This window comes from Rhinopithecus bieti, unplaced genomic scaffold (assembly GCF_001698545.2).
Source record: "Rhinopithecus bieti isolate Rb0 unplaced genomic scaffold, ASM169854v2 scaffold_110, whole genome shotgun sequence".
NCBI classification, from domain to species: domain Eukaryota; kingdom Metazoa; phylum Chordata; class Mammalia; order Primates; family Cercopithecidae; genus Rhinopithecus; species Rhinopithecus bieti.
Window position 1 is genome coordinate 2,098,742 of NW_016803311.1, and position 16,602 is coordinate 2,115,343.

Consider the following 16,602-nt stretch of genomic DNA (forward strand, 5'->3'; position numbering starts at 1 on the left):
TACAAAGTTATAATGACAGTCATCAAAATTAGATATTTTGGAAGGAAATGTCATTATTCAAACCCGTGGGCAGTATAGATTATGGAATGGGGAGTAAAGAGATGAAGAAATAAGTGTTCTTTCTTGTTAATACTTTCTTCTTTCTTCCCATTTCTGAAGACTCACATCGAAAGTTAGGATCTGTAAAGACCGAAGAGCCCTTAGTAAAGAAACCGTTTTATCTTCGTTATAGCCAGTATTTTCCTCCAAACTGATTTTTTATAGGACCCATGTGTTTCCATATCAAAGTAGATTGATTTATTTTTTATTATATAATTACTGCATGGTCATTTGTAAAATATGATTCTAATTCAGAGAGTTGTTAACAAGAAAGTGTCACTAAAAATCATTATTATAGATACATGCTGTCAGTGAATGTTTATGACTCATTTTTTGATAAATATTTATTAACATTACTCAAGATATTAATGCTTTTCGAACATACAATAGGAGGAATGCCAGAGTAGAGAAGGGAGAAGTCTGTTTTTTAATGGATTTTATTTACTGTTTTTAAAAAAGATAGATTGGTTCAGCTAAACAAAATGTTGATTATAATGGTCAAAGAGATAGGTTGGCTCACTTGAAATATAAATGTGAATTAACAATAGCCAGTCAGTTTCTTTATCTTTGGGAATACAAAGATACTCTTTTGGATTTACACCCCCTTGGTAGAAGGCCTGGAGGGCTTATGATTCTGCTTTGCTAAGAACAATTAAAATTAGGAGGTTTTTCTCTTTTAAATCACTCCTGTGCCATCATACTCTTGATTCTGCACCTTTTAAAAAAATCTTCACATTGCTAATTATCTGGTCAAACCAGAGTGGGAAGGGAGTTGGATGTGGTGGTGGGGTGTTCTTTTCCTGTGAAGCTTGCATTTTAATATTATTAATGTTTATTGGCCCTATCATTTTTATCTTAGAAGACCATAAAAGGAGACTGTTATTTCTGTCTGCTTTATCAGTTAATTAGATTTTATACAAAGATAACTACCATTTAATACTGTTTGCTTAACGTAAATTTACTGTATTCTTAATATCTTTTTCTGCCTTCCATTAGCTCCAACTACCGTGAATGTAACACATCGTCCAGTAACTCAGGTGACCACAAGACTCCCTGTACCAAGAGCTCCTGCAAACCACCAGGTGGTTTATACAACTCTTCCTGCACCACCAGCTCAGGCTCCCTTGCGAGGAACTGTTATGCAGGCTCCTGCTGTTCGGCAGGTCAATCCCCAAAATAGTAAGAGATTTTTCTTGTATATGGCCCCAAGATACATGCAGTTCTCTTCAGCGTTTACTTGGAATGGCATATAATAATGTTAAATTTTGCAAAAATGTCTTATAATGTCATATTAAAAGTATTGTTGTAAGTTCAAGAGATCTGTACTACAACATAGAAACTATAGTATAGTTAAAATCAATGTAGTGTATTCTTGAAAATAGCCAATAGAGCAGATTTTAAGTATTGTCACCACACACAAAAAAGGTAAGTATGTGAGATCACGCATATGTCAGTTAGCTAGATTTAGCCATTCTGCAATGTATGCATATTTCAAACATGTTGTATACCATAAATATATATGATTTTTGTCAATTAAAAAATAGTTTTCAAAAAAGAAATGGCAGTATAACCAAAAATAATCTATTATTATTTTTCTTCCCTTAGGAGAGCTAAACAGAGAAAATTTTGTTCATGTATACTAGTGGATTTGTGCTCTGAGTGTTGTCTTTAATTTAAGTTTATTTATGGCCTGTATTGGTATAGTACACAATTTGATATTGGTATATTCTCTACTCTATTAAGAAACACCTTACCTAATTAGAGTGGGAATGGTCAATTGTGATTTAGCCCAGATGGTGGAAATCATGGTAAAGGATAGCCTTCAATGAGAGTCTTAAAGATATGGAAAGTGGCTGAGAAAAGAAGGGAAAATGTTAAAGAAAGCTTGTAGTTTCCTGTATATATCATATGTTAGTTACATACATATGTTACATATATGTAACGTATGTTACAAATATGACATTTAAAAATTACATATAACCACATATAAGCAGTAGTAGAATATATCATATAAACACAAGCTTATATAAAAGGTATATCTAAACTTTAAAGTAAAGAAAAATAATAAAATGAATTACATATGAACTCTTCATCAGGTTAAGAAGTAGAAATTTTTCAGTATCCTGTGAGTGCTCTTGTATCCCTGTCTTGACTACATCCCTTTTCCTTTCCATCAAAGGTTAACCACTGTTCCTACTTTTCTATTAGTCATTCTGCTTTTCTTTATGATTTTGCCACCAAAATTGATATCATTTAAACGTATTAGGGTTCTCTAGAGGGACAGAACTAACAGGATAAATAGATACATAAAGGGGAGTTTACTAACTTTAATTAACTTACACGATCAAAAGGTCCCTCAATAGGCTGTCTGCAAGCTGAGGAGCAAGGAAAGCCAGACTGAATCCCCAAACTGAAGAATTTGGAGTCCAATATTGAAGGGCAGAAAGCATCTAGCACAGGAGAAAGATGTAGGCTGGAAGGCTAGCCAGTCTCTCCATTTCATGTTTTTCTGTCTGCTTTGTATTCATTGACAGTTGATTAGATTGTGCCCACCAGATTAAAGGTGGATCTGCCTTCCCCAGCCCACTGACTCAAATGTTAATCTCTTTTGGCAACACCTTAATGGACACACCCAGAATCACTATTTTGTATCCTTCCATCAAGTTGACACTCAGTGTTAACCATCACAAGTCCACGCCTTGTCAACTTGAACCCATATACATCTCCTCAGATTATACATACTCTTCAAATAAAGAGAGTAGTAAGGCCATAATTAAACCTAACATAATACAGCTATCCTTTGTACAACCGGAAATGCACCAATCCCCAAGCCAAATACTATTACATAAAATTAACAATACTTAAATGTTGATAGGAAGTGGAAAAAAATCCGATTAAAATCTTATTGTCACACATGGATGAAAGGAAAAAAAAAATAAAGATATTTTCCCTGTACTAGGTGGTAATACAATGCAACCAACATGGTTTTATTAGCCAAAAGAAAAGGGAGGGAAATAACCCCGATACTGCAGCTGGTCACATGGTCGTGGCTGGTATTGATGACTACCTTCTTCTACTACCCACTCTGTATTCTCTTTGCCTTCAGCAAGCACTTCAGCTGGTCATGGTTTATTCCTGGTGGAGTGACCCAGTCCTTCATTCCTGAGTATTTTTAGTGCTTCATAGATTGGGGTGTTATAGTTTCCTGTTGACCTTAATCACAGGGCATGGTAATACTAAGAGACACCTTAATGGATCTCCTGTATTCCATGCATACTCTTCCTTACCTCCCTTCTGGAACAGTAGACTGATTTCTTCTTGGTGGTCCGGGACAGTCACTACAGCCAACACTAACTCCCTTGTTAGCCTGTTGACTTAAAGGTAAGAGGAGCCCAAAGTGTCCAGGGGGCAATCTTAAGTTCCAGTTTAATGGAATCCTTGTGTCTCCTGGTGCAAGTGTTCCTCCCTCTGGAACTAAGACCTCTAGGCCAGCAGAACGTAATGTCACAGGAACAGGAAGCAAAAATTTTGCTAGTGGATCCCTAGGGGTAAAGGTGAGTGGTGCCACTTCCACTTACACCCCCTGATTCCTGGACCCGTGAATCCTGGCTGTGGAAGAAACAGCACCATATATATTGGACGCTGATTCATAGCATACACGGCCTTCTAGAGAACTTTGCCCCAGCCCTGCACAGTATTGTCACCTGGTTGGGATTGTAATTGTGACTTCAAAAGGCCATTCCACCGTTCTGTAAATCCAGCTGCTTCAGGACAATGAGGAACATGGTAAGACCAGTGAATTCCATGAGCATGAGCCCACTGCCACACTCCTTTAGCCATAAAATGAGTGCTTGGGTCAGAGGCAGTGCTGTGTGGAATACCATGATGGTGGATAAGGCATTCTGTGAGTCCATGGATAGTAGTCTTGGCAGAAGCATTGTGTGCAGCATAGGCAAACTCATATCTGGAGTAAGTGTCTATTCCAGGGAGGACAAATCTCTTCCCTTTCCATGATAGAAGAGGTCCAATATAATCAACCTGCCACCAGGTAGCTAGCTGATCACTCCAAGGAATGGCGTTCCGTATCGAGGGCTCAGTATTGGTCTCTTCTGCTGGCAGTTGGGCACTCAGCAATGTCCATAGTCAGATCAGCCTTGGTAAGTGGAAGTCCATGTTGCTGAGCCCAGGCATCACCTCCAGCACTGCCACCATGGCTACTTTGTTCATGGGCCCTTTGGGCGATGACGGGGTGGCTGTGGATAGAGGCTGAGTGGTGTCCACAGGATGGGTCATCCTATCAACTGGATTATTAATATCCTTCTCTGCTTAGGTCACCCGTTGGTGAGCACTCACAAGGGATACAAATACCTTCACAGTTTTTGACCAAAGAGTCCATGCACATATCTCTTCCCCAAATTTCCTTGTCACCAATTTTCCAATCATAATTCTTCCTAGTCCTTGACCATCCATCTAAACCATTGGTTACAACCCATAAGTATATATAATCGTGCATCTGGCCATCTGTCCTTCCAAGCAAAGTGCACAACCAGGTGTGCTGCTCGAAGTTCTTCCAACTGGGAAGATTCCCCTTCACCGGTGTCCTTCAGGGATGTCCTAGAAAGGGGCTGTAGTGCTGTAGCTGTGCACTTGCCAGTGGCGCCTGCATATGGTGCAGAACCATCTGTGAACCAGGCCCTAGTCATCTGTTCCACCGTCAGGTGATCATAGGGAACCCCCATGAGGCCATCAGTACAGGCTGGGTAAGAGAATGGAGGGTGGCAGGAGTGAAGACATGGGCATTGAGCCACTTCCTCATGTAAATTACTTGTGCCTTCGTCACCTGCTCGAACCCAATCACATATATACCACTTCCATTTGATGCATGACCTACTTTATGGCTAAGTGGATCAGAAAGCACCCAGTTCATGATAGTCAGCTCAGGTCACATGGGACTTGATGACCCACAGTCAAATGTTCAGTTTCCACCAAAGCCCAGTTAACAGGTCAAGAGCTGTCTCTCAAAAAGAGAGTAGTTACCTGCAAAAGATGGCAGGGCCTTGCTCCAAAATCCTGGAGGCGTCTGTTGTGATTCACCTATGGGGTCCTGCCAAAGGCTCTAACAGCATCCCTCTCTGCCCCTCACACCTCAAGCACCATTGAATCTGCTGGTCATATGGCCCAAGTGGCAGAACACCTTGCCCAATAGCCTGGACCTGTTGCAGAGCCTTTTCCTATTCTGAACCACACTCAAAACTGGCAGCCTTTCAGTACACTCAATAAATGGGCTGGAGTAACACACCCAAATGAGGAATGTGTTGCCCCCAAAATCCAAATAGGTCCACTAGACGTTGTGCTTGTTTCTTGGTTGTAGCAAGGGCCAAATGCAGCAACTAATCTTTGCCTTAACAGGAATGTGTTGACAGGCCCCACATCACTGGACCCCTAGAAATTTTACTGAGGTAGAAGTTCCCTGAATTTTGTCGGATTTATTTCCCATCCTCTGGCACACAAATGTCTCACCAGTAAGTTCAGTGTTTTTGCTACTTCTTGCTCACTTGATCCAATCAGAATAATGTCATCAATGTAATGGACCAGTGTGATATCTTGCAGGAGCAAAAACTGATCAAGGTCTCTCTGAATAAGATTATGACACACAGCTGGAGAGTTGATATACCCCTGAGGTAAGACAGTGAAGGTATATTGTCATCTTTGCCCACTGAAGGCAAATTGCTTCTGGTGGTCCTTTGGACAGGAATGGAGAAAAAGGATTTGCCGAGTCAATGGCTGCACTCCAGGTACTAGGAGATGTGTTAATTTTCTCAAGGAATGAAACCACATCTGGTACAGCAGCTGCAATTAGAGTCACCACTTGATTAAGCTTATGAGAATCCACTGCCGTTCTTCAAGATCCATCTGTCTTCTGCATAGGCCAAATGGGAGAATTGAATGGGGACATGGTGGCAAGCACCGCCTCTGCATCTTTCAAGTCCTTGATGGTGGCACTAATCTCCTCAGTACCTCCAGAGATGGGATATAGTTTTTGATTTACTGTTTTTTAGAGGCATCTCTAATGGCTTCCAGTTGACCTTTCCCACCATAGTTGCCCTTACCCTGCCAGTCAAGGAGCCAATGTGGTGGATCTGCCAGCTGCTAAGTATGTCAATGCCGATTATGCATTTTGGCACTGGGGAAATGACCACAGGATGAATCTAGGGACCCACTGGACCCACTATAAGTGAGACCTGAGATAAAACTCCATTAATTATCTGACCTCCATAAGTCCCTACTTTAACTGGAGGACCACTGTGATGCTTTAGGTCTCCTGGAATCAGTGTCTGCTCAGAACCAGTGTCCAGTAGTGCCTGAAATGTCTGATCATTTCCCTTTCCCCAATGCACAGTTACCCTGGTAAAATGCCAGAGGTCTCCTGTGGGAAGGATGGGAGAAAGATTCACTGCATAAGTTGTCAGGAATGTAGTGGGATCCTAGGAACTCAGCCTCGCCTTCGTTCAAGGGGTTCTTGGTCTGTAAACTGACTCAAGTCTAGAACTTGAGGGGTCGTCATTCTCTGTTTTTATTCTTCAATTTAGTCTTTTGTTCCATCGACCTAGAAGTTTTCTGGTTGTATAAATTAGGAATGCAGTAGGCTTCCATCAGTTTCACCTCTAGGAACACTGTGATTAATTAGCCAATGCCAGAGCTCTATCCAAGTCAGACTCTTCTGATTGCCACTTTGCCTGTACTGTCCATTATGGTAGCTACGCCAACCTTGCCTTGGACACTTGAGTGCCACCACTTGGCCCCTGTCAACTTAGGATCCAGTTATTCCCATTGTATTTACATTTTGTGGTTGAGTGACTGCAGTTCCCACTGTTAGATCTGACATACAGAGATGAGCAGTTAGAGGGCTCTTCAAAGATACAGGTGCTGCCCTCACAAATCTATTTCTCAAGGCATTGGTCAAGGGTATATCTTCTGGACCTTCCCAGCTGGGATGACTAACTCTAAAGTGACTGATGATAAAGTTCACTCTGTCATCCCAATCTCCTTAGTCTTTGGATCCCTTCCTCTACATTAACCAAGGGAGATCAGTCATTTCCAGCTCACTCACATGTGCCATCTTTTAATCCTTATTTCAACTAAGCAAATAATCTATTAGAACCTTTTATTTTTTAACTCCCTGAGCTAACCTGAAATGCAGAGTCCCTACTTAGTGGGCCCAAATCAAGAAATTCAGCCTGATCCAACTTTGTTCCTTCCACCGTAATCTCATACCCTTAATATCCATCCCCATGTCTGTTCTCCGGATTTCTGTTCATGTAAATTAGAGAACTCAAAACAGTTGTCTTTGAGTGTAGCCTACCTCCTCATAGGTCACACTCTCAAGCTCACCTCTAGGGGCCCACCAGTACTTTAGTCTAGTTATAGGTCTAGAAGCAAAGAGAGGTGTTTGGAGTGGCTCCTGAGAAGACTCAACATTGTCTTGCCTGGCAACTGCCTCAGAGGAGGCCATCACTGTTGCCTCACATAGCACAGGCTTTATTTCCTCAGACAAAGTTGGAAAGACTGATGGCAGCATGGGTCAGGGAGGGTATGTTGATGGCAGCTTGGGTGAGGGAGGGTATGTTGCCCCCACTGGGTGTAGGGAAGCTGTTCCAATCAATGCCCTCACTTTAGCTGTAAACACCTGGTGAGCCTGTGCATGCCTCTTTTGTTGTAGATTAGCCAGTTGCATGATAAGAGCTTGTGTCTGTTTTTCTACAATTTCAGCTCTTTCTCTATAGGAGATAACTGTCTCTCTCACTCAGGGCAATCTTAGCAGATTTCAGGGTCAGTATTTGCTTCAGAAGCCAGGAGACTGAATCCCTGAGTTCATCATTTTCTTTGTTTTTCTTTTCTTTTCTTTTTTTTTTTTTTTTTTTGAGACGGAGTCTCACTCTGTCGCCCAGGCTGGAGTGCAGTGATGTGATCTCGGCTCACTGCCAAGTTCCGCCTCCCGGGTTCACGTCATTCTTCTGCCTCAGCCTCCTGAGTAGCTTGGACTACAGGCGCCCGCCACCACGACCGGCTAATTTTTTTGTATTTTTGGTAGAGAAGGGGTGTCACCGTGTGGGCCAGGATCTCCTGACCTCGTGATCCACCTGCCTTGGCCTCCCAAAGTGCTGGGATTACAGGCGTGAGCCACTGCGCCCAGCCCATCATTTTCTTTTATCACTTTGTCCACTGAACTTAGGAGGAACCGACCAGTTTCATTATGTTCCTTGGTTCTCCACACATGGTCCAAGGTACCATGTATAGAGTCACTAAACTCCTTGCCTCTCACAAGCGGCAATTCAGGAGTGTCAAATGCATTTATTTTGCATAACTCTAAACAGTTCACACCAGGTGCTATCAGTGTTCTTTATACTATTAGAAGTAGAGTCCATAGCATTTGTGGGTCTAATCATATTAAGCAGCCAACTCCAGAAACCCCAAAACCAACGAAAGAACTCCATCCTTCATATTCGGTTCTTCTAGACCCCCAATCCTGGTACCAAAATCTGAATTAGTCAGGGTTCTCTAAAGGGACAGAACTAATAAGACACACACATAGCCTATTAATTTATAGATATAGTACATATTTTATATATATCTATAAAGAGTAGTTTATTAAATGTTAACACTATCACAAGATCCCACAATAGTCTGTCTGCAAACTTAGGAGCAAGGAAAGCCAGTCTGACACCCAAAACTGAGGAACCTGGAGACCAGTGTTTCAGGGTAGGAAGCATCCAGCAGGGTAGAAAAATGTAGGCCTGGGAGCCTAGACCAGTCTCTTCATTTCATGTTTTTTTGCGTGCTTTTTACTTGCTGACAGCTGATTAGATTGTGACCACCGCATTAAGGGTGGATCTGCCTTCCCCCACCCACTGACTCAAATGTTAATCTCTTTTGACAACACACTTACAGACACACCCAGGATTAATACTTTGTGTCTTTCAATCCAATCAAGTGACACTTTGTATTAACTCTGTCACAAGTCTACCCTTCGTCAACTTGAATCCATATACATCTCCTAATATCATACACAGTCTTCAAATAGAGTAATAAGGCCATACTTACACCTAATATAATAGTTATCCTTTGTAGAACTGGAAACGCACCAATCTCCAAGCCAAATACTGTGACGTAAAGTTAACAATTTTTAAATGTTGATAGGAAGTCAATAAATCTTATGTCACATGATGAAGGAAAAGGAAATAAAGATATTTTGTTCGTACAAGTGCATATATGCACAAACATGTTTTTAGCAAAAGAAGGAGGAAATACTCATGACAATTACAGTCCGCATTTCTGCAACTGGCCACATGGTCATAGCTGGTATTGATGACTGCCTTTTTCTACTACCCATTCTGTAGTCTTTGCATTCAGCAAGCACCTCAGCTAGTTGTGGTTTTATTCCTGGTAGAGTGACCCAATCCTTCATTCCTGAGGGGTCTGGGCCATTTTTATTGCTGCCTGGATTGGGTTGTTACAGTTTCCTGTTGACCTTAATCACAGGGCATGGTAATACTAAGACACGCCTTAATGGATCTCCTGTATTCAATGTATACTCTTCCTTACCTCCGTTGTGGAACAGTAGACTGATTTCTTCTTGGTAGTCTGGTGTAGTCACCACAACCAACACTAACTCTCTTGTTAGCCTGTTGACTTAAAGGTAAGAGGAGCCCAAAGTATCCAGGTGGCAATCTTAAGTTCCAGTTTAATGGAATCCTTGTGTCTCCTGGTGCGAGCGTTCCTCCCTCTGGAACTAAGACCTCTAGGCCAGCAGAACGTAATATCGCAGGAAAAGGAAGCAAAAATTTTGCTAGTGGATCCCTAAGGGTGAAGGTGAGTGGTGCCACTTCCACTTCACCTGCTGATTCCTGGACCCGTGAATCCTGGCTATTGGAGAAACAGCACCAATATTGGACGCTGATTCAGAGCATACATAGCCTTCTGGAGAATTTTGCCACAGACTTGCAAAGTATTGTCACCTTGTTGGCGTTCTAATTGTGACTTCAAAAGGCCATTCCACCGTTCTGTAAATCCAGCTGCTTCAGGACAATGAGAAACATGGTAAGACCAGTGAATTCCATGAGCATGAGCCCACTGCCGCACTTAGCCATAGAGTGCCTTGGTCAGAGGCAGTGCTGTGTGGAATACCATGATGGTGGATAAGGCGTTCTGTGAGTCCATGGATAGTAGTCTTGGCAGAAGCATTGTGTGCAGCATAGGCAAACTCATATCTGGAGTAAGTGTCTATTCCAGGGAGGATAAACCTCTTCCCTTTCCATGATGAAAGAGGTCCAATATAATCAACTTGCCACCGGGTAGCCAGCTGATCACCCCGAGGAATGGCATGCCGTATCGAGGGCTTAGTGTTGGTCTCTTCTGCTGGCAGATTGGGTACTCGACAGTAACCATAGCCACATCAGCCTTGGTAAGTGGACGTCCATGTTGCTGTGCCCAGGCATCACCTCCAGCACTGCCACCATGGCTACTTTGTTCATGAGCCTATTGGGCGATGACAAGGGTGGCTGCGGATAGAGGCTGAGTGGTGTCCACAGAACGGGTCATCCTATCGACTTGATTATTAATCTCTTCTGCTGAGGTCACCCGTTGGTGAGCATTCACAGGGAATACAAATATCTTCACAGTTTCTGACCACTTAAAAAGGTCCATGCACATATATCTTCCCCAAATTTCTTTGTTCACCAATTTTGTAATCATGCTTCTTCCAAGTCCCTGATCATCCAGCCAAACCATTGGCTACAGCCCATGAATCTATATAATCACACATCTAACCATTTCTCCTTCTAAGCAAATCATACAACCTGGTGCACTGCTCAAGGTTCTGCCCACTGAGAAGATGTTCTTTCACTGCTATCCTTCAGGGATGTCCTAGAAAGGGGCTGTAGTGCTGCTTCTGTGCACTTTGCTGTGGTGCCTGCATATGGTGCAGAACCATCTGTGAACCAGGCCCTAGTCATCTGTTCCACTGTCAGGTGATCATAGGGACTCCCCATGAGGCCATCTGTGCAGGCTGGGTAAGAGAATGCAGGGTGGCAGGAGTGGAGACATGGGCATTTGAGCCACTTCCGCATGTAAATTACTTGTGCCTTCAGCACCTGCTGGAACCCAATCACATATATACCACTTCCATTTGATGCATGACCACTTTATGGCTAAATGGGTCAGAAAGCACCCAGTTCATGATAGTCAGCTCAGGTCACATGGTGACTTGATGACCCACAGTCAAATGTTCAGTTTCCACCAAAGCCCAGTTAACAGGCCAAGAGCTGTCTCTCAAAAGGAGAGTAGTTACCTGCAAAAGATGGCAGTGCCTTGTTCCAAAATCCTGGAGGCCTCTGCTGTGATTCACCTATGGGGTCCTGCCAAAGGCTCTAACAGCATCCCTCTCTGCCCCTCACACCTCAAGCACCATTGAATCTGCTGGTCATATGGCCCATGTGGCAGAACAGCTTGCCCAGTAGCCTGAACCTGTTGCAGAGCCTTCTCCTGTTCTAGACTGCACTCAGAACTGGCAGCCTTTCAGATCACTCGATAAATGGGCTGGAGTAACACACCCAAATGAGGAATGTGTTGCCCCCAAAATCCAAATAGGTCCACTAGACGTTGTGCTTGTTTCTTGGTTGTAGGAAGGGCCAAATGCAGCAACTAATCTTTGCCTTAACAGGAATGTGTTGACAGGCCCCACATCACTGGACCCCTAGAAATTTTACTGAGGTAGAAGTTCCCTGAATTTAGTCAGATTTATTTCCCATCCTCTGACACACAAATGTCTCACCAATAAGTTCAGTGTTTTTGGTGCTACTTGCTCACTTGATCCAATCAGAATAATGTCATCAATGTAATGGACCAGTGCGATATCTTGCAGGAGCAAAAACTGATCAGAGTCTCTCTGAATAAGATTATGACACACAGCTGGACAGTTGATATACCCCTGAGGTAAGACAGTGAAGGTATATTGTCATCTTTGCCCACTGAAGGCAAATTGCTTCTGGTGGTCCTTGTGGACAGGAATGGAGAAAAAGGATTTGCCAAGTCAATGGCTGCATTCCAGGTACTAGGAGATGTGCTAATTTTATCAAGGAATGAAACCGCATCTGATACAGCAGCTGCAATTAGAGTCACATTGATTAAGCTTATGATAATCCACTGCCGTTCTTCAAGATCCATCTGTCTTCTGCATAGGCCGAATGGGAGAATTGAAGGGACATGGTGGCAAGCACCACCTCTGCATCTTTCAAGTCCTTGATGGTGGCACTAATCTCCTCAGTACCTCCAGGGATGGATAGTTTTTGATTTACTGTTTTTTAGAGGCAGCTCTAATGGCTTCCAACTGACCTTTCCCACCATAGTTGCCCTCACCCTACTAGTCAAGGAGCCAATGTAGTGGTTCTGCCAGCTACTAAGTATGTTGATGCCAATTATGCATTTTGGCACTGGGGAAATGACCACAGGATGAATCCAGGGACCCACTGGACCCACTGTAGGTGAGACCTGAGATAAAACTCCATTAATTATCTGACCTCCATAAGCCCCTACTTTAACTGGAGGACCACAATGATGCTTTGGGTCCCCTGGAATCAAGGCTCAGAACTAGTGTCCAGTAGTGCCTGAAATGTCTGATCATTACCCTCTCCCTAGTGCACAGTTACCCTGGTAAAAGGCCAGAGATCTCCTTGGGGAAGGATGGGAGAAAGATTCACTGCATAAATTGTTGGGAATGTAGTGGGGTCATTCCTCAAGGGCATCAGGCCTCCCCTTCATTCAAGGGGTTCTTGGTCTGTAAACTGGCTCAAGTCTAGAAATTCATTGAGGGGTCGTCATTCTGTTTTTATTATTCAATTTAGTCTTTTGTCCATTTGACCTAGAAACTTTCTGGTTGTATAAATTAAGTAGGAATGCAGTAGGCTTCCTATCAGTTTCACCTCCAGGAACACTGTGATTAATTAGCCAATGCCAGAGCGCTATCCAAGTCAGACTCTTCTGATTGCCACTTTGCCTCTGCTGTCCGTTGTGGTAGCTATGCCCACCTTGTCTTTGACACTTGAGTGTCGCCACTTGGCCCCTGCCACCTAGGGATCCAATTATTTCCATTATATTTAAATTTTGTAGTTGAGTGACTGCAGTTCCCACTGTTAGATCTGACATACAGAGTCGAGCAATTAGAGGGCTCTTCAAAGATACAGGTGCTGCCCTCACAAATCTATTTCTCAAGGCATTGGTCAAGGGTATATCTTCTGGACCCTCCCAGCTGGGATGACTAGCTCTAAAGTGACTGATTCACCCCACCATCCCACCCTCCTTAGTCTTTGGATCCCTTCCTCTACATTAACCAAGGGAGATCAGTCATTTCCAGCTCACTCACTGTGTGCCATCCTTTAATCCTTATTTCAACCATGCAAATAACCTATTAGAACCTTTTCTTAACTCCCTGAGCTGCAACCTGAAATGCAGAGTCCCTACTTAGTGGGCCCAAATCAAGAAATTCAGCCTGATCCAACTTTGTTCCTTCCACCATAATCTCATACCCATAATATTCATCCCCATGCCTGTTCTCCAGATTTCTGTATATATGAATTAGAGAACTCGAAACGGTTCTCTTTGAGTGTAGCATACATCCTCATAGGTCACACTCCCAGCCTCACCTCTAGGGGCCCCCCAGTACTTTAGTTATAGGTCTGGAAACAAAGAGAGGTGTTTGGAGTGGCTCCTGAGAAGAATCAACATTGGCTTGCCTGGCAACTGCCTCAGGGGAAGCATTCACTGTTGCCTCACATAGCACAGGCTTTATTTCCTCAGACAAAGTTGGAAAGACTGATGGCAGCATGGGTCAGGGAGTGGACGTTGCCACTACTGGGAATGGGGAAGCTGTTCTTTCTGGCAGAAAAGTTTCATCAGAGTTTACAGACTCAGTGTCCCCAGCTTCATCTGGGTCCTTCCACACACCCCCATTCAAAGTTTCAGGGTCCCATTCTTTTCCAGTCAGTGCCCTCACTTTAACAGTAGACACCTGGCAAGACTGTGCATGTATCTTTCATTGCAGGTCAGACACTCGCATGATAAGAGCTTATGTCTGTTTTTCCACAACTTGAGCTCTTTCTCTACAGGAGATAAGACTCTGATTCAGGGCAATCTTAGCAGTTTTGAGCCTCAGTATCTTCTCTGAAGCTTAGAGACAGAATCCCTGAGTTCATCATTTTCTTTCATCACCTTGTCCACTGCACTTAGGAGCAACTGACCAGCTTCATTATGTTCCTTGGTTCTCCACATATGGTCCAAAGTATTATGTATAGAGTCACTAAACTCCTAGCTTCTCACAAGCTGTGAATCAGGAGTGTCAAATGCATTCATTTTGCATAACTCTGTAAACAGTTCACACCAGGGACTTTCAGTGTTCTCTATACTATTAGAAATAGAGTTTTTAACATTTTTGGGTCTAATCACATTAAGCAGCCAACTCCAGAAACCCCAAAACCAATGAAAGAACTCCATCCTTAATATCCTGTTCCTCTGGATCCCACTTCTGGTACCAAAATCTGAATTAGGGTTCTCTAGAGGTACAGAGCTAATAGAATATATATATTTGTGTGTGTGTGTATATATATGTATATATACACATATATGTATCCTATATATAATATTCATATAGTATATACTATATGTAAACTAATAGGATATATATTTTATATATTATGTATTAAACTAATAGGGTATATTCATAAAATATATACTACATATAAACTTAATAGTATATATCCACTTTATATCCTACTTTATATATACAGTATCTTTTAATTATATATAAATATTAAATATATGTAAAATGCATACTTTATAGTAAATGTTTGTATACATAAAGGGGAGTTTATTAAGTATTAATTTACACAATCAGAAGGTCCCACACTACTGGGCATGGTAGCTCACGCCTGTAATCCCAGCACTATGGGAGGCTGAGGCAGGCAGATCACTTGAGGTCAGGAGTTCGAGATGAGGCTGGCCAACATCATGAAACCTCATCCCTACCAAAAATACAAAAATGGCTGGGCATGATGGCACAAGCCTGTAATCTCAGCTACTCAGGAGGCTGAGTCAGGAGAGCCCAGGAGGCGGAGGGTTGCAGTGAGCCGAGATCACGCCACTGCACTTAAGAGTGGGCAACAGAGCGAGACTGTCTCAGAAAAAAAAAAAAACCACAAGATCCCACAATAGGTTGTCTGCAAGCTGAGGAGCAAGGAAAGCCAATCCAAGTCCCAAAACTGAAGAGCTTGGAGGCCAGTGTTCCAGGGCAGGAAGTATCCAGCACAGGAAAAAGATGTAGACTGGGAGGCTAAGGCTAAGCCAGTCTCTCCTTTTCACGTTTTTCTGCCTGCTTTGTATTTTCTGGCAGCTGATTAGATTGTGCCCACCAGATTAAGGGTGGATCTGCCTTCCCCAGTTCACAGACTCTAATGTTAGTATCTTTTGGCAGCATCCTCACAGACCCATCCAGGGTTTACACTTTGTGTCCTTCAATCCAATCAAGTTGACACTCAGTTTTAACCATCACACATATGTAGTAGTTTTGCAAAATGTGATAGCAAGGAAAAATATAGCTGTTCAAAGAAACAGTAATGCTGTCATTAGAAAATAAACTAATTGGAGTCTCTGGATCATAGTTTGGCTTCAACTCTCTCAAGTTTACAAGAGCATTATCTGGGAAAATTAGTCAACAAGGTTGGAAATGAGTTCTGGGAAACTTTGCTCACTATCGTCCAGGCACCAGGCCAAACTACAGCATGGGCCAGGTACTGAATAAATGGCAGGAGTATGGTCAGGGCAGTAGGTGGCTCTAAATTTTCTATTTTTGTTTCCTTGGTGTATGTCACAGCAGTTTTCTGTGGGGTGAAATGAGTATCCTCAACCAAGGAGCTGGGCATGGAGAAAATGAGAGGAACCTCATTAATACATGGCAAGGATGACTTATTCTGGCTTTCTGTCCTGGTTGAAAAGATGAGACTGCAGAGATTTTTATGAAGATACTCCCAATTTGTCTGTCTTTTGAGTCACACTGCTCCATTATGGCCATTTACCTTTTACATGCGGTACACAACCAGTGTTCTAGGATTTTTGTTCATAGTTCTCCTGGTAAGGATCCTTTTATTTCTCCCTGTGCTGGACCTCCTGTTGCTTGTGTCTCATATTTTTCTCTTTATTTTCTCACATATTGGTGGCACATATTCTCCAGTGACTATTTGAGAGAAGGTTTGTGGTAGTTAGAATTTTTTTTTTGTGCTTGCACATAAAGTTTTTTTATCCACAGGCTGGTTGATAGCTTGGCTGAATACGAATAGGACCTCTAAGTTAGAAATATCTTTCCTTTCGAATCTTGAAAACATTGCTTCACTGACTTGAAATATTTAATCCGTTTTCCACCAAATTTACAATAGAATTATTTTATCTTGTAATTTTTTT

At 42.5% G+C, this 16,602-nt stretch overlaps 1 protein-coding gene and 1 long non-coding RNA gene across 11 annotated transcripts in view; one reads left to right on the forward strand and one right to left on the reverse strand.

Moving 5' to 3' along the window:
- The window catches only part of ATF7IP (activating transcription factor 7 interacting protein), a 141,141-nt gene that overhangs the window by 117,652 nt on the left and 6,887 nt on the right, over positions 1-16,602 (forward strand). For all 10 annotated transcript variants that reach the window (XM_017873354.1, XM_017873394.1, XM_017873380.1 and 7 more), the window contains one exon: positions 1,096-1,278. In XM_017873354.1, coding sequence (XP_017728843.1) covers positions 1,096-1,278 — 183 coding nt within the window. The remainder of the gene's footprint in view (positions 1-1,095; positions 1,279-16,602) is intronic.
- On the reverse strand, positions 74-16,597 carry LOC108530487 (uncharacterized). The gene is made up of 3 exons (XR_001885850.1): positions 16,221-16,597; positions 1,854-1,952; positions 74-180 (listed from the first exon to the last, which is right to left on the reverse strand). It is a non-coding gene; the product is annotated as an uncharacterized LOC108530487 (long non-coding RNA).